At 28.0% G+C, this 26,420-nt stretch overlaps 2 protein-coding genes across 8 annotated transcripts; one reads left to right on the top strand and one right to left on the bottom strand.

Annotated features, from left to right (window-relative positions):
• Positions 1-9,096: 9,096 nt before the first annotated feature.
• On the top strand, positions 9,097-14,108 carry LOC108813620 (transcription factor bHLH93-like). 7 transcript variants are annotated; one of them, XM_056989248.1, is made up of 9 exons: positions 9,097-9,518; positions 9,596-9,642; positions 9,760-9,854; positions 9,955-10,181; positions 10,338-10,393; positions 12,117-12,746; positions 13,268-13,450; positions 13,616-13,783; positions 13,886-14,108. In XM_056989248.1, the coding sequence occupies exons 4-9, from the start codon at positions 10,160-10,162 to the stop codon at positions 13,970-13,972; spliced, it is 1,146 nt and encodes a 381-aa protein (XP_056845228.1). In that variant the 5' UTR covers positions 9,097-9,518; positions 9,596-9,642; positions 9,760-9,854; positions 9,955-10,159; the 3' UTR covers positions 13,973-14,108. The 7 variants fall into 7 exon arrangements, with proteins under 7 accessions (XP_056845228.1, XP_018441729.1, XP_018441730.1 ...); XM_018586227.2 differs by having other exon boundaries at positions 9,925-10,181; XM_018586228.2 differs by lacking the exon at positions 9,596-9,642 and having other exon boundaries at positions 9,700-9,854; positions 9,925-10,181.
• Positions 14,109-24,498: 10,390 nt separating this feature from the next.
• Positions 24,499-25,661, bottom strand: LOC108807414 (uncharacterized protein At5g65660). Its single transcript, XM_018579699.2, has 2 exons — positions 25,293-25,661; positions 24,499-24,855 (listed from the first exon to the last, which is right to left on the bottom strand). Exons 1-2 carry the CDS (start codon positions 25,512-25,514, stop codon positions 24,673-24,675), a joined length of 405 nt encoding a protein of 134 aa, XP_018435201.1. The 5' UTR covers positions 25,515-25,661; the 3' UTR covers positions 24,499-24,672.
• Between the last annotated feature and the right edge of the window lie 759 nt (positions 25,662-26,420).

The raw sequence follows: 26,420 nt of genomic DNA, 5'->3' as shown, positions 1-26,420 counted from the left end.
AAACTATTACTTACTTACCAAAATTGTAGGATCTATATTTACCTTAAATAAAATATATATATGGCCATTTATTGAGTGCATCACATTACGGCCGAACAAACAAAACAGATCAACTTTCATATATGTTAAAATATACTGTAATATGAAGGACTTTATACTAACTGACCTTCAGTTATTTTAAAATATAGAAACACTAAGAAAATATTGTTCCTTACCTAACAAGTTATATATTTTGGATGTTTTATATACATTAAATCTAAAGAAATAATATATATAAGTATATAAATTTTTTAAATACATTCGGGTATCCGAAATATTTCGATTCGGATCGGATTCGGTTTCAGTTATCTTAAATATCAAAAATTTGAATAATTTGGATATTTAGTCAATTTTAATTCGGGTTTGGTACTTCTTTATGGATCGGGATCAGTTCGATATTTTGGATTTGGGTTTTTGTGCAACTCTAATATTGATATAAAAAACATATTTTATAAAAAAATACACCCGCACGGGCGTGCGGATCAAAATCTAGTCTAATCTATTAAAACTGAAGTACATTTGAAAATTAACCATTAATTTATCTTAATAATTACTCTTCATGCCATTGAGATTAACATTATCTCTAACCTTTAATAATCATTAATAGGCCTTCACGTTATTTAAGCCCACAATATCGCATAACCTTTTTGAATTTAACTTTGCATTTATATGGATTATTACATAACTTGCATTAAATACACTATTGTTAGGGTTTTCTTTAATGGTAGTTATGTGATTAATTTGTCATCGTTGATTCTTCATTGATGAAGCTTTTGATTCAGGCCACATATCTTCATCGATATACATATCTTAATCTTTCGAAAAATATAAAGAAAATGTAGAAAACATTTTACCAAAAAAAAAGAATGTAGAAAACATCCACTTCTACGAGTGTTTCAGAAATGAGTCCCAACGAACAATATTGTTTGTTGACGTTATTTTACCAGATTTAGTTCAATGTATCAATACTATTAAAGTTAAAGTATGCCCCATTGATATTAGTTGTGTCCATTTTTTAAATTTTATAACTACATCTAAAATATAACTGCATAACATTAATATGAATTAATTATAACTGCATCTAAAAAATGTAACCACCTTGATTTTTTTTTAAAGAAAACGTAATCACCTCTAATCAAATATTTAATGTCATGAAAAGTGATCAGAATCGAACAGATTAGTATAATATTTTATTTTGAGAAGTGATACAAACGTAACTACATTCAAATATTTTATGCCCTTTAACAATTAACGTACCATATACTGCCTTTTGAAAAGTGATCAAACGTAACTACATTCAAATATTTTCTTCATGTTTTACTAATGTATAACTATACATTAGTATATTATTTTATTTTTATTTGTCATACACCATTTTCTAATATATTGAAAATTTTATGAATAAAAATTTAAAATAATCTCTTATATGTATGTGGTACAAATGTATAATCATACAATTTGACATATTTAACATAGTAACCAAAAATTATATTAAACTAATATTAAATACAAATATGATTACCAAAAATAACACAAATATAAAAATTAAATTTCTCAAAAAGGTAAAACACAGAATATACTGAATTTTCAAATTGAAACAAATATATTTCTTAAAAAAATAAAACAAAAATATAATTGTCCTTTTAAGGACGAATCATAAGTTTGATCCAACTATTTGAAAAATCGATTTGAGGATGCGGGTTATAAATATTTTATGCGGGTGAATGTGGGTTGGTAGATTTTAGATCGCGGCTACCCGTCGATCCACAAAGTATTTAAAAAATAAAAGTAAAAAAGCAAATATTTTTTAAAAATATAGGAATTTAAAAATAATAATTTAAAATTTAAATCATGTATAAGTTTTTAATATAAAGATATTTTTATAATAATAAATAATTATTTTTAAAATATATATAACCTGCGGATAACCACAAAATTAAGTAGAGCGGGTGCAAGTACAAAATTATTTGTTTGCAGGTTGTGCGGGTTATATTTTAACCAAAACAAAATTGAAAATCTGCGGGTTGGCAGATCAGCGGGGTGAGTTCGACCCGCAACCCAGCCTTAACCATGTACATACCAGATTAATTTTTAAATTGTTATTATTTAATAAAATATATTTTGATTAAATTTATACACAAATATGATTACAAAACACACAAATATAATTAGAAAGAAGAAACAATAAAAAAAAATTAAAACAAAAAATTACCCGTCCTTTTAAGGGCGGGTGAAAATCTAGTTGTTTTTATATTACAAGTCGTTTCCTAAGGTAATGTGCAATAGAGGTCGTGTCGAATAAGTTTTTTATATCTCATAAAACAAAATAAAAATTCAGAACTGTTGACTAATTTGATTTCTCGAATACTCCTACAGTATTATCGCTAATAAGCAGATAGCTTCGGTTTTGTCAATCCCTGAGATATTAATGGTCAAATACTAAATACAAAACCGAGATCCTTATGAAAAATCAAGTTTATAATAAAAAAATTACAACATCTTCAAAACTATTAAATTTTTTTTTTTTTTTTTGTAAATAATACTTCTTAATTTTTTTAAAAATTATCTATCAAAATTTCAGAATCAAAATTTCTGATCGTTTTTTTTAATTGATAACATAACCAAACCATTTAATATTTCTTATAATATAATTAATCACAATAAATATTTTATCAATTGCAGAGAAGCTTCTTATGGTTGGAGCATCTGAAACCGAAATTGTAAACATTATATTATAGACAATCTATATATTTTGGTCTTGTAGCACATATGAAAAGGTATGTAATAAAAAAAAGAGTGAAACACAAAATTGCCTGTGAAAAAATAATAATTTAGCCAAAAAGATATTATTTTTAATTAGTTATGTTTTTTTATCCAGAAAAATCAGTTATGTTTTTAATCCATTCATATTATATAACATAAAAGGATATGCGTGATTTAATTGTATTTGCATATAAAAGATGTCTTGTCATTTTTTAAACTTGTCTACAATACGCATTTTTAACTTTTTTTAAGCAACAATGTTACAACAATAGAAAAATTAACCAACATTTTTTCTGATACATTATGGGTTCCATACATTTGCTTCACTCGTATGTGGTCAAGCCCGGGCATGGGTTTTGTTATAACTGTGGATTTAAAAGGTTTTTGCTATGGATTTAAAAGGTTTTTGATAAAAAAAAGGTTTTTGCTATGTATTTTATATTTTGTCCATATGAAACCAAAACGTTGATTTAACAAATCGAACTTCCCTTCTAGATTAAATCCACACATAACCACGTTGGTGTGTTAATAAGTGATCAACGAAACGTAAAGACTAATTAAGTTGATGGTCTGGACTCGGAAGAGAATTAGACGAAGTCTAGACGGTGTGTACGCAATATGTTATATACATTATACGTATCTAACACCATACTGTACCTAAATCAGAAAAGTTGTAACCTTCCACAGTATTTGTTGTCAATAATTTATTTGACTGGGAGTGGTTAAACAGTTAGTATATGAAATCGAAGCTAAGCAAATTTGTACATTTAAAACCAGTAGAAGAATTTCTTTTTTTTAAATGAAACTATTGGTTATTCTTATTTCTTACAACTAGAAAATGCAATTTATTATCTGTATTGGTTACAGATCATGTAATATTCATGTTTAAATGGGAACTTAAATATGTAATATTCATGTTTAAAATCACACAAGTGTGGCTGAAAGGTACCCTCATGACTAGAAATTTAAAAGATAATAATTTTATCGTATATTAGTTTTTCATCGAATAGATTGTCTCAAATTTTCACATGTATTTGTATATTCTTCTATATATATTTTTGGATTATTATTACATTACTGAACTCGTAAATATATGTAAAGATTGGTAAAATATTGTTTTATTGTCATCTCTCCAAAAATATTGTAACATTTCATAAATTTAGAAAATTTAACAAAAATTAAACTTTTAACTTCATATTATGGAGTAAATAATTAAACATTTAGTTTTGTTATTTTAAAAAAAAATAAACTATATAATTTCAAAAGTTATTTTCATTGGTTTAAGGTAATACAGATGAATCATTGTTAGATGATGATGTTTTTTGTTATTTTTAATAATAAACTATATAATTTTAAAAATTAACATCGACAAATATTTAAATAATTAACTTGTAAAGGTAAACTATTATAACATTAAATTATAATATCCTATATTTTATTACTCATACGAAAATTATTTTATATTTAAAATTAGATATTGCTTTGATTAGTTATAACCGATTAGCACTTAATTTTAATTAATTTTAATATTAAGTAATATGTAGATATTATTGTTGCAACTGAATGATGTTGAGATGTGTTTTCATTAGTGTCTTATATTTAATATTAAGATTATTAATGATTGAAAAATGTAATGTGATCAATTCTAGTAGATGGTCTATTTTTTTTTAAAAAAAGTCACACATAAAAAAAGTCATGATTTTTCTTTTAGTATAATAGATATCTAATCGAGTATATTTCAGACTTTAACCACATGTACAATTTTTTTTTTTAAGTTGAATGTTAAATTTAATTCAAAAGAAAAAACCTTGTCACACTATGCACATGTACAATTTCATTATCCAAACTGGGGTATTTAGTTTCTCTTAACTTATTTTTATAACATTCAGTATAAGTTTGGCAACAAAATTCGCACACAGTCTTAACAAAATTTATGAGTGCATTGGCTTAAACGTCTTCTGATAAAAGCATTATTGGTATTTTCATTCTTCGTATATGTTGTATTAGTCAGTCGTTTATCCTAAATATTTTCTTTGTTGAAGTGCTTAATCTAAATTTAATAGTTTCATATTGTATAATTAATAAAATGTAACTTAGGAGTCCACAAACGGGCCCCAAAAGAAGAAATGTGTCATTTCAAAGTTTACAAAAAAATAGTTAACAATGCAAAAGCGAAAAGCGGTTTTGATAAGAGAATATTGCTAAACTAGGGGCTGTCCACCGATTCATGCAATGCAAACAAAATCTCCCTACGTACGTTTATATTTTTATTTCATTTTAGCGAAAACATTAGAATCTCAATCAACTAAACTATTTATAGCTACCGATTCTCAAATCCAACCATGACAAATAATTAAATAGTTGCATGTTGATAAAATATTTAATAGTTGCTCAATTCTTCTTCCATACCTCTTAAATAATAAGTTTTGGAATAATTACGGAAATTCTTAAAATTGTTTCATAGTTGTTCTTCTATAAACCAAAGTGATAATTATTAAATGGACCTGGTAGGAAGGATTATAAAAATGATTGGAGGAATTGTCCTTAATTAGAAGAAAATAATATGCTTTCATGTGAAAGTCAAAGTAACTATTCCCCAAAATTAAAATAGTATGTGTTCAAGGGAAACAGAAAACAAACATTATTGTGTGCATCTGCATCGCATCTCCCGATTTAAGCTCTAAAAATATATATGTATATGTATATGTTATAAGTTGCTCAAAAAAAATGTATATGTTTTATATGCATATGTAATTACGGGTTTTTAATTTTACGGAAAACTTAACCGAAAGTATTTTCTTATTTTTGAAATAATTAACAATAAAAATTACGAATCCGAATAACCGGACTAAAAAATCAAGATATATATCTAGATCCGGATTCAGATGGATCCAATATTTTACTATCTAGATTCAGATCTTACCCCTCCGGATATCCGAATTTTAAAAACAGATCCGGATTAGATTGAATCCAAATCTCGGATAATAAATCTCAGACCTAGCTCTAAGTTCTAAAAAAAAGAAATCAGGTCTCTACATCTAAACAATGTTTCGAAAATAATTATTTACTTTAACTATCGTTTCTAGTTTTAACATCTAAGCAATGTTTTGAAAACTTTACTGAATACGAATTCGGTATAGTTACTGGCTTACTAATTAGACAGGTTAACCGCTTGAACCGAGTTTTCTATTTTTTGAAAGTTAAAAATTATTTTGCATATATAATACATTATATATTATATAATAAATTATATATTCTATTTTATTAATTATAAAAATAAATAATAAACATAACTCTAACTATCTATATAAACTAAACAAATGAATAACATACAAATTGAAATTGATAAAATTAAATGATTAACCGTTTAAATTATCATATTTTTTATTCTTACAATAAAATTCTAAAATTTATGAATATGACAAAATAAAAAAGTATATAAGAATCAAAAGATATTGTTTTATATTTAAAAAACATATAAAATTAAATAGACAATCAATTAAATAGTGACAGTTAAACATTAATCATGAAATATTAAATTATTAATAATAACTGAAAATACATATAATCTATGTTGATTTCTTAGAATCAAGTTTTGAAGTTAGATCCGGATCACTAATTTTACCATTTTTTTCAAATTCAGATTTTAAACTAAGTTGGATTCAGTTTGAACCATAGTCAGACCAGCCGGTTTTCAAAACGATGTCTAGAAGTTAAATATTTCCTTTACGTAGATGAGAATCAAAATTAAAAATAATCGTTAAAGTTTGGCGAACTATCCCAATCGTCGAAATTTCTTAGATATAGCATGGGGTTTGACTTATGATTATAATCCAAAAATAAGTAAGTGGAAAGGACGAGTATGCACAGAAGAAGAAGACGAAATTATAATTAATGTTTTTGACGAGCAGCTTTTTAGTAAGTCGAGTCATGTGAAGAGGAGGACGAAGATAATAGAGGAGTTCATTAATTAGGGACATGGTCACGATACAGCAGATAACAGTTCACTGAATGTGCCCCCACAAACTCTCACGCATATATCACAGCTTCCGAATATCACAGCTTCCGAAAAAAAAAAAACACAGCTTCCGAATACAAACAAGGCTCGATCCTTTCCACAACCTTGTCCGTCTCTTCTTCTTCACAACATCCATTTTCTCTGATAAATATAAACACCTATCCTTTTTTTTTGTGCAACAAAAACACCTATCCTATCATACGTATTAAAAGTGTGTATATATATATAGATGACAAAATAAAAAAATTGTATATGTGTGCCTACATCTGGTAGTATGTCTATGTTTTTAGTAAGTTTTTTAAGCAACTTGTTTTTAGTATGCATTGATAATAGATTAAATATTTTTTTATATAAACTTAAACAGCATGTTTGTTTGATACTTAAAATTATACTTTTCATTAAAAATCAAATTTATTGTAAATGCAGACGACATATTATGCAGTACAAAATAATGTTTAAAACACAGAACATATATAATTCTAAACATGTAATAGTATTACTTGTGTTTTAATATAATGAAAGAAGCAATCTTCTATAATATATATGGCAGCTAGCCAATCAGGCATCAGCAAATGTATTTTAATCACCGGAATATACTTTAATTTGCTTTATTATGAATGATGTTTAAAGTTCTTTTATACGCATATCAAAAATTTGTTACTTGTACTATAGTATCCTTATTTAAATTGAAAATTTAGTTAAATATAAAATAATAATTATCACAAAATAATATTATATTAACATTATAAAATATTATATAAATAACATAAAACTTTAATTAAAATATCCCAAAATATGATAGAGAAAATATTAATTTTTTCAACAAGAGCTGGCAATATAAAAAAATATCAAAACAGATAAACTTGCTTGTGCTTTCTCTTTCACAACTAGAGAAACTTTTCTTTGATCTAATTAATTATATATAGAAGAATTTTTGAACTTCTTATAAATTTCAGAAGTTCCGAAACTTTATTCATAGTCTCTTTAGGTATACACTATAGTCAAACATTGAAAATATCATAATGAAAATGTAAATCATTTACTGTTCATTGGAATTGAAATAGTTATCATACCATCTTGAAAACTCTCAAGTATCACAAGATCACCATCCATTTTGGTTAGAGAATTTTAAAATACATTCTATATATATGTAAATACAGTCAGCCTGTACTATAGAATTGTGAATGTATATATATGGGTTTATTATAGATTGAAAGTGAGTGAACTGAAAGGACGCGAGAGGCCTTAGACAGCTTGTTTGTTTTCGTGAACATGGAACTTCTCTTTGCCATGTGCTTTCTCTTCTTATATTCTTTTATTTATTCTTATGTTTTATACACAACAAGAATGGCACTGAAGATGGAGCAAGAAGTTCACATGCAAACATAAAAATTACACATAGAAAATGAAAAGGCTACATTCTAGGCATATGCGTGATTGTCCACGGATTTGTTTCGTATATAAAATATATACCACCCGTATATTTTAGCAGTCAAGTAGCTAGATTTGCTTCTATAAGTGTGTTTCTAATTTAACCCCTTAACTTTCATATTTGCTAATCTACATACCCTAATGGTGCCTAGTTAACAGCAAACTGAAGTTCCAATTTGTTCGGTGATTAATTTATAATAATTGCAGCTAATAGTCCATCTGAATTATGAAAACACGACTTTAAAAGCGTACAATTAAAAGATAAACGTCCATATCAAATGTACGTAAGACAAATGTGAACATGGCATAATGCAATTATTTCTAAAGCCTATGTTCCAATCATTTAGAAAAGGTTAGAATTACTATTGACAAACGATACCTTGACTTAATGGTCAAATTGCAACTTAAAACAAAACTGAGGCTAATATCGAATTTAGGGCAAGATCTAGACGCAATTTAGTTATTTGCGTAGACACAACAATAGACAACTACGTACGCTTGTGTGACCAGAACCAGATAATAGTAAATGTCCTCTGAAGACACTATTTAAATACAAAAATCCAGACAACATAAATAAACAAATATTTACATAGAGAATATAAATAAATAAAGCAAGAAGGGGGTAGACAATGTTGATGATCCGTTTTCGTCGAGACAGGAAATTTGTGGGATCAAAGCTTTCCTGTATGGAAAGGGATTAATCAAACGTATACTCTCTTTCTTTCCTGTTGTTTGTCATTTACGTATAACTAATTATTAGACTCAAAAAAGTTTTTTTTCATCAACTAAAACTGCATTAATAAAAAAAAAGTTTCAACCTATTACAAATAAACGGTCCAAATGCAGAGAAATATCGAAAATAGAAAAACAGAAACGGAAAAGTACGAAAGATTAACTTAGCAAGCAAATCAGCTTTCGAGTTCTTAGATCAAGAGATGAAGGAGAAAAAGATAGATGAGAACGATTCTGAGAGGCTCCTGATATCTGCTATAATACCAAAGATTTTCTTATCTAGAGGATCGTTGTTAATTTCGGATGAACGTTTGATTGTCTGAGAAAACCCTAAGAGTTTCAAGTCTGATTGAGATGGCGTAATGGAGGCTGATCTACACGCGAGTGCTTCCACTATTAGAGGGGAATTGACGAATTGTTGAACTTCATATACTCAATCAAATTCACTGCGGCATTAAAGAAGATCCAGCCAAATCCTACATGTCGTGAGTCCTTATTCCAAGAAGCGTCTGTGAAAACTTAGAGGGCTGTCCAGGTTTGTGATTCTTTGAGCTTCTTTGATTGTTGCTCTAGTTACGGTGGTCTGAGTCATTTGTTTGGCTGTTTGTTCAGCAATATGTTCCCAAGCTAATGTGAAGCTTCGAAATACTATTTCCTCGGTAGGAAAGCTCTTATCCTTAAAAATGATTTAATTTCGAGAAATTCATATTTGCCAGCAAAATCACAGCAAGTTATTCATCGAGATTCCATATGGATTAACACAAGTCATTTCTCAGAATCGAATCACCAACAATTCAAAACTCTGATTTGCTGCTGCGTCGAGCGTTGGAATTAAATTCCAAACCTTTTCGCAAAGGAGTAAGTGAAGAAGGTGTGTGTTGCTGACTCCATACTTCCACATCTTGGGTAATGGACATCAATTCTAATACATCTTTTTGTAGGTTCTCACCTAGAGACAGAACATTATGCAGGATTGTATAGAGGAAAACCTTAAGTTTAAGGGAGCAAGAGCTTGACCACACATCTTTGTGCCAGTCGACAGTGTCAGTTGGAGATTTACTGAGAGACAAAGCCATGGTTGAATGGTATCCTGATTTAGCTGAGTAAATTCCAGACTTAAGTGGTTGCCACATGTAGGCATCCTCCACTCTCAATTGGCTTGGTTTCAAACATATAATGGTATTCAAGAAAGCAGGTAGTAGTTCTTCGATCCTCTTGTGATTCCAATTCAAATATGATGCTAGGAGATCTGATACTCTTAGGTCTCTTGCTTTTCTTCGAGAGAAATCTAAGAGTCATTCTAAATCTTTGTAGTAAACTTCTTACCAATTGCTTTCCCCATATTTTTCTTAAGGAGGCGAATGTGCCGTTAGCATCCGCCGGGCTAGTTTGACCAAGAATGCTTTGAAGGTTTAGATATTCTTGAAGCTTAGTTTTCTATTTACCTTTGATTTTGAAAGGTCAGTCCCTGAAATCCAACATAATTTTTTTTCTCCTCATTCCCGTTTCACTAGAATCTAGTAAATGTGGGTTGTATTAGTTTGCATAGATTCACAGGAAACAGAAATCAAGATATAGAATGGGTTGCTATTAGGATAGACTTCAGCATGCCTGCCTAGACTCAAAAGGTTAAAAATGCATTTTCATGTATATTGATATAAAACTGAATTTAAGTCCTTTTTTCTTCTTCAAAACAACTTAAATCCTCTTTTTGTTGAAAGATATTAATTTTACATCATGTTATGTAACCACTATTATTATAGAATTTCGTGATAAGCAAATCTCGAATTGGTAAACCATATAATCGTATATAACATAAGTTTATTAGTGTCCAAATCGTGTGATAGTATTTAGATATATGAATATGTGCTGTATAAATCGAAGATAAAGGAAGAAAAAATAATATAAAAAACACTTATATGTTGGATTCTATACTGCAGGTATAGTGGTTCAAATCAAAAGTGTTAACATTTTAAAAGGTCCCTACAATTTCAGTAGTAATTAATCATGCATGACACCAAATGTAACAAGAAACGACCACATGTATGATTTATACTATGAATAATAAATAAATTAAGAATGGCGAAAGATTTCAAAATTCTAATGGGAAATAGATAGAGTAAACCCATAGATCGTCCATCTTCGTTTAGATATCTTAACGTTGCATCGTATTTATATCGACATAGAACCTCTAGAAATTAGAAACCGCACATACTGCAATAATATAAATCCTCAAACCTAACTTTTATATAAAAATTTGTAAAAAAGCTTCTACAAAATTCAAATATGGCTTCCTCCTAACTTTCTACAAACTGAGTCTGTACAAACTATGCTACTTTATCTAGTATCCATTTTTCAAAACTTATGCGATTTTATATGATTTGAGTAAAACTCGATTAACATTAGCACTTTTATTTATTTATTTTTTCTCAAATTGAAATTATATAAAAGTCTAAAGGTAAGTTTAGGGTCAAAACTCAAATACAACTAAACCAAACACAAAAACCCAAAAACACACATGGACGACAACTAAAGAAATAAAATCCACGGTCCATTTCACCAACTCGTATCTACCGACAGTCGAAACTCGTTTTCGAGACGAGTCCCGAAACCGATCTGAAACGTCACCGTCGAGAGAGCCTCCGCCGGGAAAGACTTATACCATTGTAGAGCCAGCATCTCATTGGTCACCCACGCGCGTGCACCTACACCGCTTACCACTTCAGGATTAGCACCTTTATTTTGCTTAGGCAATTAATTTTTGGCAAATAAAATAACATCGATTTATGTCAAGTCTTGTAATATAAATAGCTCATCTATTCATCATAGCTAGACAGAGGCTAGAGCCTAGAGCTAACAAAAATGATTTTATTATTTGTCACGATAAATAATTACAAAATGTGTTATCAAACCAAATAAAGCAACACATTATATAAAAGCCCACAATATATGTTAAAATAGAGTTAACAAAAATTACCACTCAGTCTTTAATTTAATCAACAGTATCCTTTGCCACTCAAACCTCTCTCTGGATTTTATATAAATACGCTTACACTTCATCTCCTTTAATCCACAAAACTCTCTCTATCTATCTCTCTCACACAGACACACTATTTATCTTCCTTCATTACAGAAAATGGAACTGTCGACTCAAATGAATGTGTTCGAAGAGCTTCTTGTTCCGACAAAGCAAGAAACCACCGACAACTACAACATCAGCAATCTGAGCTTTAATGGCGGATTTGATCATCATCAGTTATTCTCAAATGGATGGAACATTGATTACCTCTGTTTCAACAATGAAGAAGAAGACGAAAATACGCTTCTGTACTCATCTTCTTTTATGAACCTAATCTCTCAACCTCCACCGTTGCTTCTTCACCAAACACCACCACTACCACCACCCTCATCTTCATCTCCGCCGTTGATCTCCTCCACGGCCTTAACATTCGATGACCCTTTTCTTGAGGTGTTACAAGAGATTATAGACTCCTCTTCCTCTTCACCTCAAGTGACGCTTCCAACTTCCCAAGAAGAGAGCTTCATTAATCAGTCGTCGTATCCATCTCCATTGGTGGAGTCTGATCAGAGCAAAAGCTTCAGTGTTGGATACTGTGGAGGAGGAGGAGAGACAATAAGCAAGAAGAAGAGCAAAAAGCTCGAAGGACAACCTTCAAAGAATCTCATGGCGGAGAGACGTCGAAGGAAACGGCTTAACGATCGCCTCTCTATGCTCAGATCCATTGTTCCAAAAATCAGTAAGGTAAAATAATAGTTCTAACTAAGTTACAAAAAAAGATAATAATAACGTTTTATGATTTAACCTTTTTCAATAATTATAATCATAATGGTCAAAATCAAGAAAAGAGTCTTCCTATATATATTTTTAAATTAACGGGATTAATGTATTTTCTATTATTATATGGGTTCATAAAGAGATTAGCCTTTTTAATCATTATGTTCAAAGCACTTAGTTAAATCTCAAAATTTAAGCCCTAAGCTAGCTGTAGTATTTGTTTTCTTTGAAGATTTTACATTTGGTTCGAAAGATTCGTCCTTTGTACTGAGTGAATTAATATATTAAATGGATTTTCATGAAAATAGCCTTTTATATGTTTTCAACATTATATGTTTGTTTTTCTTTTTTGAACCTTTTTCAAGATTGTTTAATTATTGTGTTCTTACTTCTATGGGAATCTACAGAACCGGTCAAAAAGAAGATATATAAATGTTTAATTATTTAAAAGTTTTTAAAACAATGATTATTTTTATGTTCAAAATTAGATGGACAGGACATCGATACTAGGAGATGCCATAGATTACATGAAGGAGCTTTCAGACAAAATCAACAAGTTACAAGAGGAGGAACAAGAACTTGGAGTTAGCAACAGTTCTCATCATTCTAGGCTCTTCGGTGATATCAAGGATCTTAATACAAAGGAAAATCTGGTCAGAAACTCACCAAAGGTATAGCAAGAATGAAGATAAGTTTTCATGTCAGTATTCTTGATTTTTGTGGTTTTACATGTTAGCCCCTGTACTTGTGAATTGTTACTAGAAATACCCTCGAAATTTCACAAATTCACAGTTTGATGTGGACTGATTTTGTTAATTTTATTATGTATTGTATAGTTTGAAGTGGACCGGAGAGACCAAGATACTCGGGTTGAGATATGTTGCTCACCCAAACCGGGATTGCTTCTATCAACTGTTAATACACTTGAGACTCTAGGCTTGGAGATTGAACAATGTGTTATTAGCTGCTTTAGTGATTTCTCTTTGCATGCTTCTTGTTCCGAGGTACTAAGAATATATGAAGATAACATATGATATCCAGATAACATATCTGCAATGGTAAGAGTGACGAGTTTGGTTGTGTTGTGTATGTGTGTGTCTTTATAGGTAGCTCAGCAGAGAGATTTCATCAACTCCGAAGATATAAAGCAAGCATTGTTTAGAAACGCAGGTTATGGAGGAAAATGCTTGTAAGGAGATATATATTTTCTTGGAGAGTAGATGGAGGTTATAACCCTACTTAAAAGTTCACGTTATCAATTAACGGGTAATGATGATGTATGATGTATGATGTATCAATGAAATAAAATGGTAAAAAGTTTATACTGAAGGGACCAGATAATTTAAAATCAGGGTTGTCTTTTTTCCTTTTCTTTTGTGTTCACCATATTTTTAGGGTTGTCTCTGATCAGAAAGATATATATATAGGACCGGATCTGAGAATTTAGGGGTTTGAAATATTTAAAAAAAAAAACTTTTTTCAAAATTTGGAACCTGATACCTATATAAAAAACCTTCAAAATTTTTGGAGGCCAAGACTAATGTTTCAATTGATTATGTTCCAGATATATGATAAACAGTGTATTAATCATAGAGTTTTAATGGCTAACTAGATTTTAAAAGCGCGGGATATTTTACGTTGTAGAAATCTAATAAAATACATCATATGCTTTGTTATGATCTTAAAATAGTTAACATGTCCTATTAAATGTTACTCAGACAGAACCGACAGACGGACCAGATTAAACTGTGAACCGAAAACATATCCGAGTCGAATGGATAAAATATATGTTTGTTTGTAATTACGATCAAAAATCAGAATACTAATTATTTTTGCCTTTTAAATCATTAAAATGAATTCATTATTATTTTTTATTCTTTTCATAGTTCATGGTAATAAGTACTTAAAATAAATAAAAAATTATATCTGAAATCAAACTATTAATTTTATTATATGATATCATTTTTATTTCATAATTATCTGTATTGAAACTTTAATAACTAAATTTAGTTATGTTTGTAAAATTCATGGAGAATAACTATAAAATAAATTAGTTTAAATTTAATTTATTCAATTATTGAACTGGATTAGATTCGAATGATCTCGATTAAACCTGATCGATCCATATTGATTTATGAACAAAAAAATTTCAGTTCAGTTGCTGATCCGGTTTTAAAAACATTTAACCTATTTAAACTCGTCTCTTTTTTACTGATCCCATTTAAATCAAATCATGTTCACTCTAATTTCAAACTTGCATAATCAAATTTAAGCACAAATTTAAGATAGTGGTAATATTGTTTAACCGAAAAAAGCAGTATATTCAAAACCATCATGCTTTGAATTATTTCAGATCTTTCAAAAAATTTAATTACACAGTTGTTTTTTCTAAAGCGTGATAAAAGCATAAGTTAGAGGTGAATAGGGATGGGATTAGCTGTAGTTTTTATTTTTTTCTAATTCCAAATACTAACACAAAAATTAATGTTATAATATATTAAAATTACATACAAAAACTTAGTTAATAAAGAAATAGTTTAATAACCGTAATGTAGCATATATCTTGGTTGCAAATCTTAATTATTGTTTGCATAAAAAATATAATAATTGGAAATGTTTTAATGAATTATATAAAAAAATATTCATGTAGAATGATATTATTAAAAATTATATTGATTGCGGTTGAATAATTAAGTTTTTTTAATTATTAAAATGTATGGAAAGCTTCTTAAATTTTGAGAGATATTTTAATATATTTTATTTTTATTATTGTTGTTGAAAATTTTGCATTATATTTGATTATAAATTTGAAAAACTATAAGTTAATATATTTGTATCATCTATATCAAAGTTTTAGTAAAATTTAGAAGTAGTACATTTACATAAACTTTTTACAACACAATTGTAATGATCGCATTAATATAGGTTAATATATCTATATTATAGATATATCGCATAACTATGTGTATTAGTAGTGGAACTTTCTTTAATATTTGATTACAAACTTGAGAAAAATTTCTGGCACATTTAATAAAGACAATCCGCTGACATTTAGATATAAACATGTTAAGTGTACGTGATGCTTTGCCATTTAAAAATAAACTAGATATTGACCCGTGCGACCGCACGAGTATTTATTTTATGTTTTAGTTTTTTGTTATATTAAATGATATATTTGTTATATTTGATCATAAATTTAGATCGAAAACTAATTTTTTTGCGGTTACAAAAAAAGTTAAAATTAAAATTTTAATAAAATATTCTTATATAAATTAAATTATCATAATTAAAATATTATAGGTGTGGATCATAATGCTTTCGAATTCCAAATATTTGAAATTTTTATTAATATAAATTTGTTAAGAAAATAATCTCACTCGATATTTAATTTTAAATTTCAATTTGTGTGTGTACTAAATGTTATATTTGTAAATGTAATCATATTAAATTAAGTAATTTAATAATTTTCGTTTAACGTAACATGTATCATCGACACTGGAGATCACCTAAACAAATCTAACATTTATATGATTAGATGTATGTGTAAGATATATAGCAAACAAATTTTTTGAATGATAAGTATGATGCATTAGTTATAAAATTTGTAAGAAAAAAATAATTTTTAGACTTTTAACAAATTTGTGACATATTAAAATTAAGATTAAAATTTGTTAGAAAATGAAATGTAATATAATATATATTTGATCTAACTGCTAATTAATTATAAGTGAGCTTACGTGTTCAATAATTTTTAGATTGGATTTTTACAATTAGTTTTATAATTATTGTAGACCGATGAGAAAGTCAATGGAAAATATTTTTTCAAAAATAAATAAGGTGATTCTGTTTCTATATCTTGTAGTAGGGTGGACGTTCGGATGTCCATTCGAGTTTGATTCAGGTTTCTTTGGGTTTTAGATTTTTGGGGTGAAAGGTCTTAGCCTTATTCGGGTAATTATAATTTCAGTTCATGTTCTGGTTCGGATAACTCATTTAAATTGTTTAAAAAAAAATTCTTAAAATATAAAGTAAAAAATATATATATATATATATATATATATATATATATATATAATAAATTTGAATAATGTATGCCAAAAATTTAAACTTAACATAGAAATTGGTTTGGTTCGAATATTAAAAGATAGTGATGGCACAATAATTTTTCTACCATACCATATGTGATTTTTATTATCATTAAATGTGGTAAATTTAGAATTAGGAAATGTATTTATTAAACTGAAAAGACAGCAATTAATAAACTATAAATAATTTGAAATTGATTTAATAGAGAAGAAAAGTTAAATTTTATATTTGGACAACACATTAACTCAACTCAAAAAGACAAACATTAAAATAGGTAACTTAATTTATATTAGGACATCACATTAATTTAACTGAAAAAGACAAGTATTAAAATAGGTAGCTTATTTAATTCTCAGTGGCATAGTAGTGTAAATAACATTGAAAATTTAAGGGCAATTTATATGGGTACTTCTCTTTTAATAATATAAACTAGATCATGACCCGCTCGACCGAGCGGGAATCAAACTTTTTTATCTTTATTTGTACTAAATGTTATATATGATTGCAAGTGTATTAATATAAAATTTTGATAAATAACAATGTGTACTAATATGTTTAAATAAGCAATGTGTTTAATTATTAAATTTGATTTTTAAAATTTATGATAATGTAAAGTAGATTTTTATATATTATTTTAAATATATAGTGCTATATTTTGTATTTTCAATATTTATCATACAAAACTTACATTGGGGTATTATTTATATGAAAATATGTATAACATAATATATTTATATATTATATAAACATATCTACGATTTTCGCAAAGGCCATGCGTACACGCACGGGTTTGTTTTTAAAATGTATTCTGTATTGTTTAGTTTTATGTAGTATCGAGTTTGTATAATTCAATTTTGTGTTTAAAGAACAATACCAAAACTGTCTTTCGTATATAAAAATAATATTTTGCAAGCGCGAGTTATGTCTTTTTATTGTAACACAAAATTTGATATAAAACTTATGTTTTTGTACATTACGAAGTTTAATTTTTTAAAATAATTATTACATAATTTGAAATTGAATTTATCCCTGAGGTATAATATATTTTGTCAGTAATGGTTCAATGCATTTTCGATATATATTATATTTCAGTTTGGTTTGTTTTTAGTATTATTGTATAAGTATAATACTATACAATATTACTATATTCTATATAATATATAAAGCTATGTGTTATTTATTTTAGAAAGTAGATTAGGTCCAAGGTAGTTAAAAATAGTCAAATCTTTATGTATGTGTCTATGATTTATCTACCTAATGTTATTCGTACTAATAAAATCAATATGGCCAATGAAAGTATACTGATCAATTTAAAATGAATTGTATAGGGTAATTCTAGTAAGATTAATATTTTTAGTATTCTTAGTATCTATCTTATTTAATTCGATATGTAATAAATGTGAAACTATATATGGAATATGGACAAAAAAGAATTGTATTTAAGGAAATACATCAATGCAAAGTTAGACTATGATACATATTATGTATAAGGAATGAGACATTTAATCTAAATATATGAGGCCCACCTTTAAAATCTACATAGAAGAAGTTGTAATGTTTCTGATTTAATAAGATAGATATTAGATGCCACTTATTTTCTTAACTGATTTTGTTGAGTACTTTCAGGAAACATTTTTATTTTGTTTGAATAGATATTTACTATAATTTTTAATTAAATAAGTAGTGGCAGTCTTGTAAATATTTTAAATAAGCTGATGTTTTAATTGTATTGATGATGAAAGTGATTATAATGTTAATCACTGTGCCTCCAGGCCCTGAACATAATATCAGTAAAGAAAAGGTCAATTCACAGAAGCCTAATAAGGGCTTAAGCAATAAATTGGACAAGCCCATTTTATAATTTTTAATATTCGGGCCTTGGAAGGAATGGATATTGTATTTGACTACCAAGATCTTGTCATGGGTTTTAGACTTTTTAGTAGAAAATAGTTTCGATCTATTTAATGAAACAAGTGGAAACTGTTAGTCAATAATAATTGGACTAAAAATCATCACACAATTGGAATGAAGTTAACTCCCAAAAAAGGAAAATAAGCACACGCACAAACACTTTAGTTTTTAGTTGCTTAAATGACTCCACTTGGGCAATAGGAAACAACTTGCCACAATAACACTCACTACCACAATGAAAAAAAGGCTACCCAGAATCCGGAAACAAAAAGACCATAAAATCCGTTCAGCTCATTTCTTTCTTTAGATAATTAGACTTGATCAGGCAATGATTAGAAAACAGAGAAAATACAAATCAAAATCTCCTGCTAAAAGTAAAATAAAACTGAATTGAAGTAGCATATATCATTAATCATATACTAGGCATGTCTAACCAAGAATCTTAGTTATGCAACTTAAACAAGTATAAAAAGAAAAACATAAACAAGTATATATATATATATATATATATATATATATATATATATATATATATATATATATACGCGTGAACTGTATAATATTTATCCACATCCCTGTTTCAACATCTTGGTACTAATGATGAAAGCTTTTTTGAATTGTGATTTATCCCCACAAGTTGTGTAGCAGCCCTTTTACAATCATGCTTGACAGATAGTATTACAGAAACAATAAAGTCAAAAAGAGAATATAATAGGGGGACATATATGACTTGATGGTTACTTTTAGTTTTTTAACTATGAAAAATATAATAAATTAGAAAGCATTCATCTAATACTTTCAAATTAGTTTGATTGTAGATAGCATGTATGGTCGAAAATACATGAAACCATCAATACTACGTTAATAGTTCAATTAATGTCATTCATATTATGATGGATAATAACCTCAGAGAGGTTATAGTCCACAAACTACATTAAATGGCATTATTTAACATCTGAATGCTTTATAATTATTTGGCCAATCCCATGTTTATACGCAAATTGTGTGTTTACAGCAAAAGAAAACAGAGGTTGGTATTAGTCCATGTCGAATTTTGATATACGATACTAATTTTACATTCATCTAATACTTTTGTTTTATGTTCGATATCATTGTAGCTTCCTGCTATCAAACAAAAACAAAAAAAACAATTATCAAAGAAGAAGAAAGAGAGAATAAGAAGAATGAAAGAAAATGAAAACGGTGACGTCAGAAAATGAAGAAGCGATAAGAAATGTTTCCCCATGTGATATTCTTCAATCTCCGGCCCGCTCTTGTCTTGCTTATCATCCGTACGTTTTACATTATGCTCCACTTTTCATCCATTTTCTTTTCTTTTAGTTTAATCTAAATTATATTATAATTTATACTGATAACTAAATATTGAAAAATTCTTAGTATCATTCTTTTTGGTTTTAAAAATGAAAATAACCAAATATTATTTCATTAAATGGTAAATATATACTTATACACTTAAGGTTAACTAATACAGTTTTAGAGTTTAAAGTTGTGTGATGTTTTAAGCATAGAGATGAAGTTTAGATTTAAAAATAAAAAGTAAATAAATATCAAAAATTTTAAAATAAAATTTTATAAAATAGTTTCAAAAGAGTTTAATACATATAAAATTCAAATTTAAAAACATATAATTAGATATACTTTTTCATTTATTTCTATTTATAAATAATATTTACGTTTATGTATTTATAAAGCATATGTAGAAAGGTTTTTTTACCTTTTCAATGAAATATTGTTTAGTCATTTTCCTTTTTAAAAATTTTTTTAGTGACTAAAAATTAAAAATAGTTATTTGAAAAAAAAATCATAAATATTTCATTTGACTATTTATTGTTAAGGTTTTTAATTATATTTTGAATTTATAAAAGAGTCATAATTGCAGTGAATGCAAATAGATTCGTAAATATAGACCTATATCTATATAAACATTTGAGAATAATATGATTCAGTTTCGCGTGATATGTGGATCAAAGCTGAAATACATATCTTACGGTCCGATCAGAATTTTATTGTTGAGTTATTTTGAAAATTTCTTATTTTCTGAATTTCAAAAAAAAATGAAAAAGTTGAAAAGAATATAAAAATGCATGTTTTTTTTGTCAACACATGTTTTCTTATTTATTAATCATGCTATTCAATATCCTCTGAATTGTAAGTTTACTTTTTTGGTACGCATGTTAAATAAATGAATTTAGAAAAATCATAAGTATAACATTTTATATAATTTTCCAGCTCTTTTTCGAAAATAAAACAAAAAAAATCCGTACTCTAAAATACAAAAACAAATAAATATATGAAATGGCATGATACATAGGTTTCAGCGGTGATTGCGGTGCCCTCACATGCTTTCGTATGACTACACAGTACATTAAATTTGTTTTTTTCTGTAAGTTATATTGAATTTTTTTTTTCATGATAATATAGTATTTTTAACAAGAATATTATGACAATATTTAGATAGGTGGTACTGCAAGTTTTTCAAGAATAAAATCTACTCTCTCTTAGAAAATAAAATAATTTGTAAGACACGAAATATAGATAAGATCTTTTTAAGAAGATAGCTTAATTAATCCTATTTTTCCTGTTTGAGGTTATAAAACTTGAGATCAGATATAGTGACGCAAGATGCTTCCATGTAAGAGCAATTTCTTTGCAAAGTATTTCAAATGGTATTTTAAAGGAAAATATTAATATTAATTAAGTTTAGCTAGTTAATTAATTTTTAAATACAAATTCGACCACTCATAAAATAACATGGGTTATGAAAGTTTCTATTTTCCCTGTACAACAATTTATTGTTATTGGTGAGATATTCTATTAGAGCATCATCAATCCAGCCACCCTTTTGGGTTGCTTATTTTTTTTAATCTAATTTTGTTTTGTTTGAAACAAAAAAAAAAAAAAAAAGAGAACCAATCGCGGACCGCTACACGTCAGTAGAGCCCGCAAATAGTTGAAACAACGCCGCTTGAACAAACGTTTTTCCTTCTTGTTTCTTCTTCCTCTCTTTCTCTTTCCTGCTTTTTCTAATTAAAAAAAAAAATAAGTACCACCACTAACCACTGCGTTAATGGTGCTCTTAGTATCTTCCGGTAACATGTGTTTGTTGGTGACTTCTTGTTGGTGACTTCGTAATCACTTTGATTTCTTAGCGTGTAATATATATAAGAAATATTTAATACTACAAAAGCTCTTTAATAGAATACCAGCAGAATTAAATGCCCATAAACAACAACAATTTCCAAAAAAAAAAAACCTATTGCCGAAGAACCGCGAAGCATATAGATAACGTCATCAAAGGAATCCATCCAGTCAGTTTGTAGTTTGCAGTGTATGACGCACTTGAAACAAGCACTGTTTACTTTGCATTTTCTTTTTGAAAGATGTAATATATGAAACTCTCTGCAAGCATTTAGTTACTCATTCGATTAAGTGAATTTAGTTAGTTCTGACATTTCCTAGTACTATTATGTGGTTGTGATGCCTCTGAAATTTGAAACTTGATAAGATTAAAAAAAAGAGAGTTTTGATACGAACCTGCGACCTGACCTAATTTATTAGCACTGGTATTCTCTTTTTTTTTGTTTAATTGATAATTAGTGGACTTGAGCAAAAGGTAAAATCTCTATCTATCAGATTCGGGAGTATTTGGATTAGAATATTAGGACAAACCAAGAATTAACAAAACCAATATTCAATTTAAAATGACAAATCAGAAAAGTATACGAATAATATATATAACAGTGAATTTAGGTCATGAAGTTGATTGTTAAATTGGAGGGGTCAGTGGTGGGGATGTGTTTTGAGCACTTGGCTAAGAAACTTGCTAGTGACGTCAATTTGGGATGCGTAACTTTAGTGCCAAAAATAAGGATCGTAAAAATTTCGTAATTAATGGAGAGCTATATTGTTTACTTCGTCCGTCCATACCGTAAATGTAATAATGATACATCTATCTATCTTATTAAAACAGAAACATTATAACTTTTTCTAAGTGAATTTTTAAAGGTGGACCTCATATATTTAAATTAAATGTTTCATTCTTTATATATATTACGTACCATAGTCTAACTTTGCATTGATGTATTTCCTTAAATACAATTCTTCTTTTTGTCCATATTTCATATATAATTTTTACATTTATTACATGTCGATTTAAATAAGATATATACTAAGAATACTAAAAAATATTAATCGTTCTATAATTACCGGGTAATTATTACCCTATACAATTCATTTTAAATTGATCAATATATTTTCATTGGCCATATTAATTTTATTAGTATAAATAACATTAGGTAGATAAGTTATAGACACATACATAAAGATATGACTATTCTTATAACTACGTTGGGCCTAATCTACTTTCTAAAACAAATAACACATAGCTTCATATATTGTATAGAATATAGTAATATTGTATAGTATTATACTTATACAATAATACTAAAAACAAACCAAATGAAAAATAATATATATCAATTAGACCTCAGAGATAAAATTCGCTTTGAAATTACGTAATAATTATTTTAAGAAATTAAATTTCGTAATGTACAAAAAAACATAAGTTTTATATAAAATTTTGTGTTACAATAAAAAGACACAACTCGTGCTTACAAAATGTTATTTTTACATACGAAAGACAGTTTTGATATTGTTCTTTAAACACAAAATTGAATTATACAAACTCGATACTACATAAAACTAAACAATATAGAATACATTTTAAAAATAAAACCCGTGCGGGTGTGCATATGTTTATATAATATATAAATATATTATGTTACACATATTTTCATATAAATAATACCCCAATATAAGTTTCGTATGATAAATGTTGAAAATACAAAATATATAGCACTATATATTTTAAATAATACAGAAAAAATCTACTTTACGTTATTATAAAATTTAAAAATCAAATTTAGTAATTAAACACATTGCTTACTTAAACACATTAGTATACATTGTTATTTATCAAAATTTTATATTAATACACATTGGCGATCATGTATAACATTTAGTAAAAATAAAGATAAAAAAAAATGACTCCCGCTCGGTCGAGCGGGTCATGATCCAGTAGTTTGTTAAAGTCAAGTAACTCATCTAATATTGGAAATGCCTACTATGTTCAATGATTAATCACGAGGCTTCTTGATATGACGCACAAGCTTGCAGTTTAATCGATTTGCTTGTTTTTCCATTTAAAGTATCAAACGTGGTTGCATAAAACACCTTTTTAAAATGAGTGACTACTAATTAAAAAAACGAAAATGTGAAATATGCAATCTCCGCTATTTCTGGTACAATTCAAACAAATTTCGAGGTGTACTAAATTGGTAGTAATCTATATTGATATTGGTAACCAATAGTATTAAAGACAAAGTATACTGTATTAGTTTTTTCAGTTAACGTCTATTTCATAAGTACTTTTTGAATATATATTTCATAAGTATTTATATAGCCAAAGGAAACATAATAGAATTAGGACATCGACATCGAAAATACCATGTGTTTTGTTGCTGCATACAGCATTCATAGGTAATATAGCTCAAATCGATAAACAATATCCACCATAAAAAGATTTACTGCATTAAGTGTGCGAGATTTTTTTTTTTTAACCAATCAAACAATCATGTTTTCAAAATTAACATCTAACTACATCATTATTTGATTAATATAAGTGTCATTCTCTATTAAAAAATTCACACATTCAAACCACTTCATAATGTTGCCAACTGAATACATAGTAATAAATCAGTGAACAAAATTAAATTTATGATAGTTTCAAAAGAAAAAAAAATTATGATTCATATGTACATCAAAACGAGATATTTTGACTTTTTTCTCCTTTGTGTTATCTTTTAGCTGATTAAACCTAACAAAGAGGAACTGGAAAACGCGGGGGCTTAACAGGCGGTGAGTGTGGTGGACTTTGAACATCAACGGTAAGCTTCTCCGGCCGAGGCGGGGCACATGGACACGGCAATGCTATAAATTTAGGCGTATTATCTCCAGGCATCAACACCGTTATGCTTAGATCCTGGGGCTTCTTCAAATCCTGTTCACAATAGTTATTTTTAGTTCATAATCAACTCACTGGATTTATATTTAGGTTTTTTAAAAGAAATTTATACTAACTAAATTTAACTAAAATTTTCAAAATTCGACGTCTGGTCCTTAAATTACATTTTCATCAAGATAGTAAATGTTATTTTGTATGCTTTTTAACCTACTTCCCGATTCCTAAAATATTTATAAGAAACCCTTTTTGTATTTACTAAAACAAAACTTGTGAGCTTGTTTTACTTAGATTTAGTAACTAAAAACTTTAATTATTTTGCTTACGAGTTTCAAATCCTCTATGAGAATTTAGCAAAGGAAAACATCAAAAAAAAATGTTTTCTTTTTCTTTTGTTGGTACAATCGTAATTTATAGCAAACTCTAAAATCTTGGAATTAAGATAATAATTTCAGAAATGGGAGAGAAGAGTTTACCGGAAAAGGATGTCTAGGTTTGAACAGAGAGGACTCAATGTCAGCGGAGGCATTGGCCAAAGAACGGCGGAGAGAGCGATGTTTGTCCCAATGGTAACAGCAAGAGAATATTCCGGAGAGGCTGAAAATGATTATGAGAAGCAGAGCTGTGCCGAGAGGGAATCCTAGTGACGGCCGAGAAGCGTCCATGTGCGGCGGCGAGGATCCTTGAGTGTTCTCCATCTAAGCTTGCGATATAATCAAAGGCTGAGATTGTGAGATGAGTTAGTTCTCTCATGCGTTAGAGAGATAATCAGAGAGAAGAGAGACAGAGAGAAGAGAGCTTGTTTGAGTTTGGAAAGAGGACAGGGGACGGGGAAGCAAGAGGCAATATGGAGCGCTTATTTATAAAAGAAAATTTCACCTTTAATTTAATTTATCTTTACAACTGTTATAAAGTTATCCTCGGTACAAAAAAGAAGCAAATATGCTGTACAATAAAGTCGTCACTTTTCTTTTTTCCGTTGAAAATTTTATTCCCGTTAGTTTATTATATTATCAAAGGATGGTTTTAAAAAAAAAAAAACATACATAAGGATTATATATGTCTCTTGACTTGTTGTCCTTTGAACCCACTTCTCTAATCATTTTATTATGTTGCAGTTAGAAAATTTAAAGGAACTTTTCACTGAAAAAATTAAGTTTCACATTGAACTAAAAAAATATTTTTAGTTAAATAGTTTTAGACTAACATGTTATCAGATTTGTATTCCTTGGAGATGTTTCTTATGCAGAAATTCGACTCTTGTTTATTTTTATTTTATGTAGAAAAAAACAAAACAAAGTGAGATTAATAATATTATAAACAATATGATAAGATGAAAGAATTTGATTAACAACATCCTAGAAAGATATAACAACTATATATAATAGTTGTGACCTTAAACAAGATATAAGATAATTATCGGCTGATCCGTTTGGCTTCCGGAGAAACGTATTTAGTGCTATAGAGTGAACTGACTATCACACTGTCTGATCCGAGTTTGGAATATCTTCCGACTAATGCTAGGAGGTGAACCGATCATCTGTTACGATCCACTATGTAAACTATTTGGGCCAAAACCTAAACCCAGACTGGCTAAATGATGA

This window comes from Raphanus sativus, chromosome 6 (genome assembly GCF_000801105.2).
Source record: "Raphanus sativus cultivar WK10039 chromosome 6, ASM80110v3, whole genome shotgun sequence".
NCBI classification, from domain to species: Eukaryota; Viridiplantae; Streptophyta; class Magnoliopsida; order Brassicales; family Brassicaceae; genus Raphanus; species Raphanus sativus.
This window is presented reverse-complemented; position numbering and strand designations above follow the sequence as displayed.